Raw genomic sequence first — 4,196 nt, 5'->3', positions numbered from 1 at the left:
CCAATCTAAATTGAGAAGGTCGTGTTTACTTTTGAATACAACGATACCGAAGCATACACAGACAGCAGAAAGACGGTGGATTCTATAACAGAGGATGAAGAACCCAAAATTTCAGTTAGTTGTCGGTTGACGTCGTAACGGCTACCAACTATTACACAGACGTGAAATTCGAGCGACATCGAGGGACGAATTGAAAAGTTGAAATAGTAACTATTTCGAAAAAGATCCAAAAGAAGCAAGAATGGCACTATCGATAGCCCTACCACTTTCTGGCCTGGAACCTGAGCTCTTCAGCACGCTGGGAACGAGAATTCTGTACGAACAAGGTTTAAGAACTTTGACTGGCTGTGGACCGATTTCACCGAGTACCAGTAGTGAATCGAGTGGAGTCGGTAGCCTTGTGCCTTCTATCGAATCGACGACACCGGAACAAACGCCAGCTAATTCCAGGCCAGAAACGCCCGAGGAAAACTCCAAAAAGCAAGGCAAGGTACGAGGCCAATTTTGAGTTACATGCTTTTGCTAAGCATTCAAACCGAACGACTGAATTGAACTTTGTTTTGTAGCCAGTTCCACAGGTTCGTATTTACTACAAGGAACGAGATATACTGAATTTAGGAGCGAATATTAGGGAACCATTCTGGCAAATGAGAGTTCCCATGATGCCGCGATACGACTTTAAGAGTTTTATGGAAAATCGGTCGGTGTACTATCGCTTGGGCGAGCACGGCTTAACTGAAGATTATCCAGTGGTAAGCAGATATTTGTACATAGTTGACCAATGAGACTTTTAATAGCAAAGATAATTACGTATCGAAATAAAACTAATTCCAAATGTATCGCAAACTTGTACTTTATCTGGATAAATAGCAGTAATCCAATAATCGGCTACTATTTTTTAAAATTACAAATAGACCTTATAAATAAATACTAATATCAATATTAACTATTTCCATGAATTTAGTCTTTCTGTTTAATTTTTGAGCACGTGGCTCCAGCCTCATCTTAATCAAATATAAACACTATCTAGCGCATTCTTGTGTGCTATTTCGTATCACCTTTTCTTCGGGTTGAACTCCCTTACTTTTCACTTGAGACTCTGCGTTGCTTTCGAGAATTTTAAACTTTCCTTCGTTCATTCTCAAATTCTCCATCGTTCGAAGTTGATAGAATACTGGTAAAAAAACAATCAGACCGACGGACCAGTACCTGAAGGATCTTTTCCAATAACGACCATAAGGAAGTTGTGCAAGTTTCGAACCGACGATGGAGATCTTGCCCCTCAAGGGTAAAGAGGATATGTGATTCAGCGCAGGCAGTACTTTGATTTCTCTGATGCTCTAGAAATCAACAGAGAATTCTCCCAACACTTATGGAAAACTGATTCGTATCGGATAAGGTTAATGGCTGTTGATGCATACTTTTGGAAATTTACTTCTAAGATTTGATATCCGTACATCCTTAATTTTGTTGTGAACCTGACGGTAACGCGCCGTTAGATAATTCTGCATGATAAATTTCTTTACCTCCTATTACGAAAGACGTTGGAATATCGAGTGTACACACAGGGAAAAGAACCCAGTGAATCTCTAGTATTCCAGAATTGACAGATTCGATCAGTCCTTTTCCTTTGGGTCAACCAGTGGCCATTACAGAAACCTCAGAGACAAAACATGTTCGCACCTGTGTTCAGTTTGAATCCTGATCGAGGGACCAGTTCCTCATAGGCACTGAAACCTCATATATTCTATAGTATAATTCATTTTTCAATTATTTCAATGGAACTTTTGTTTTTGCAGAGGAGCTGCAAAGAGTGTGGCTTTAGCGAACCATCGCCATACTTATTTTAATATTACCGACTCGAACATCAACGACGATAAAGATGACGTCGCGGGCAACAAACTGTGATAAGTACAAGACAAGCGGCAGCCGGCTCAAAAACGAGACCAAAGGATCAAACTGGGGAAAGATCCCCGGCGACTAAACGCTCGTTTCTCGAAGAAACGTTAAAAGGTCGCGCGTTCGGTACCGAGCGCGGCAACATTCAAATACGTACTAATAAGCAGACTATGTATCGTGGTCACGTGCTTCTTGGAGTGACACGTTGAGTTTATACGGGGGATTTTTTTGTGCGCCGGTATCGCGCTGACTGGATGACTGATTGCTAGATATGATCGACTACTATTTTATACGGAAATTTTGCGGTTTTTTCTCTCTTACAATGCACTGGTTTTGTTCAGAGCATTTGAAATTGCAGCGATTTTCGTTTATGGGTCGACGGATACGGTCGTATATCTGGCAGTTACATCATTCACGATTATCGAGTAGTCGGTAACGGGCTGCGATGGTCGTTTATCTAATGTTATCTTCTTTCCTTTCTTTTTCTTTTAATATTCTCTTTTTAATATATGCACTCGTTCGTAGATACGAGCTTCTTTGCTATGCAGCCTGTGCATATGCAGTTAACGACTCGATCGAGCATCTACGAATGCAGTATCCTTCTGCTAAGTATTTATTATTAAGCGATTTAAGAATGCATTCATCGAACGATGCGACAACGTCCAACTAAGAGATGATAAATTCACGAAACGTACGGGTTGATTTTACACAACCTATACGTTGCAAGTTGTATATTTTGCGATTAGTGCCCAATCTGGAACAATGTTAAGGTTTCTAGACTGCAGAATTTTAGAGAAGGACTGATGCACTTAGGGATGAACGAATCGTTCGACGAGATTCGCAGCTCGGCCCCATTTTCACGAGCTTTATCGACACCAAAGTATATCTGATACTCCTTTTCTGTCGATAATAATCCATTAATAGACGTTAAGTTGGTAATTCCAGCTGTGAACTTTTTTTCGCGAATACAATTATTAACGGGCATTTCATTAAATGCGCCGCTTTGTGCGCAACGATGTAGCGACCTATTATAATATTACGAACGATCGACCAGTGCGCTATAATTATAATTTGCTTATACATTTTCACGATAAATGTAATGCGCGCTTGCAGAGTATTGTGTAATAGAACTGATACAATTTCGCTAGAGTCTTCACTGACCATTGTTTATAATCAGGTAATAAACAATATTTTACAATAGACCGGCGTCATATCCTATTATTTAATTGATAATTATACACGGATGTATTCGATATCCTGTTTCAATCGATCGTTGCGGAATCTACCAAGAGGTGTAACAGAAAAGGAAGAGGAAAGATGGGACGATAAGCGATGATTCGATATTTAGCCGAAATTCAGAGGATGCAAGAGATCGCGTATCTCGCGGAGCAAGGGTGTACGCGCGATCCTATAAAGAGGCGCGCGTGCGAGCGTGTGAAGGGATACTAGGCGAGGTGGTTGGGTGGCGAGGAGACGGGGTGAGGCGAGGGCGCGAGGACCGTGCAAAGGGATGTGCGCGCACGGATGCACGCGTGCAAGCGAGTTGGTGCGTGCGTGGGTGCGTGCAACGCGCGAGAGATGTGCACGACGACTATTCAGATATTGTTGTTATTGTTGAGGGAACAATCGCCCGTCAATAGCCTGCCCCGGCACAATGTATCTATTCAGGTGCGGTCAGGGGTGCTCAATCGATCGGACCCCCTCGTTCGGGATCCTCGGAAAACCCTTACGAAAGAACCGAGTATTAAGCAGCCCCGAGAGGATCCACGACACTCGGGATCCGACACTTCCTTATTTATTTCGATTAGATCCCTCGCATTGCTGCTAACGCATCAGTTCGGCTTCAATCGTTATCTCTTCCGTTGTGACTCGGAATGTCCATTGTTTTGTAGAGCATGTAACAGAACCTTAAAGGGTAGTAAGAATAGATCGAGTAGGGGGAAAGTCTAAGAACCACAGTAGTAATCCGACAGCTAGCTTGTAGGAAGTAGAAGTGATCCAGGAAAGAGGACCATCGCACGATTCGGAGAAAATGAAGCTTCTAGCGCCGCGCAATTATCAGTTTCACATTTAAATAACCACATCGCTTTGGCATTAACTGCCACTGATTAGATACATTGTAGCGAGCCACTAGAAACACGGCTGGTTGCGAGCATAAATCGACTATCGCTTACAATTATTATTATCCGGCCTGCGCCGGTATTTAAACCGATAAACGGCTCGCGGAATCGCGATGGCGCGACGTCATTGTGCGTTAGAGAAGCATTGAAAAGCCCTGGATGACCGAGCGAGAGAGG

At 42.7% G+C, this 4,196-nt stretch overlaps 1 protein-coding gene across 1 annotated transcript; it reads left to right on the top strand.

Annotated features, from left to right (window-relative positions):
• Positions 1 to 241: 241 nt before the first annotated feature.
• Positions 242 to 1,850, top strand: LOC143183586 (uncharacterized). The gene is given in 3 exon segments (XM_076385194.1): positions 242 to 490; positions 528 to 752; positions 1,800 to 1,850. Coding segments are annotated over 3 exon segments (525 nt in total).
• The last annotated feature ends 2,346 nt before the right edge of the window (positions 1,851 to 4,196 follow it).

Source organism: Calliopsis andreniformis, chromosome 9 (genome assembly GCF_051401765.1).
Source record: "Calliopsis andreniformis isolate RMS-2024a chromosome 9, iyCalAndr_principal, whole genome shotgun sequence".
Lineage (NCBI taxonomy): Eukaryota > Metazoa > Arthropoda > Insecta > Hymenoptera > Andrenidae > Calliopsis > Calliopsis andreniformis.
This window is presented reverse-complemented; position numbering and strand designations above follow the sequence as displayed.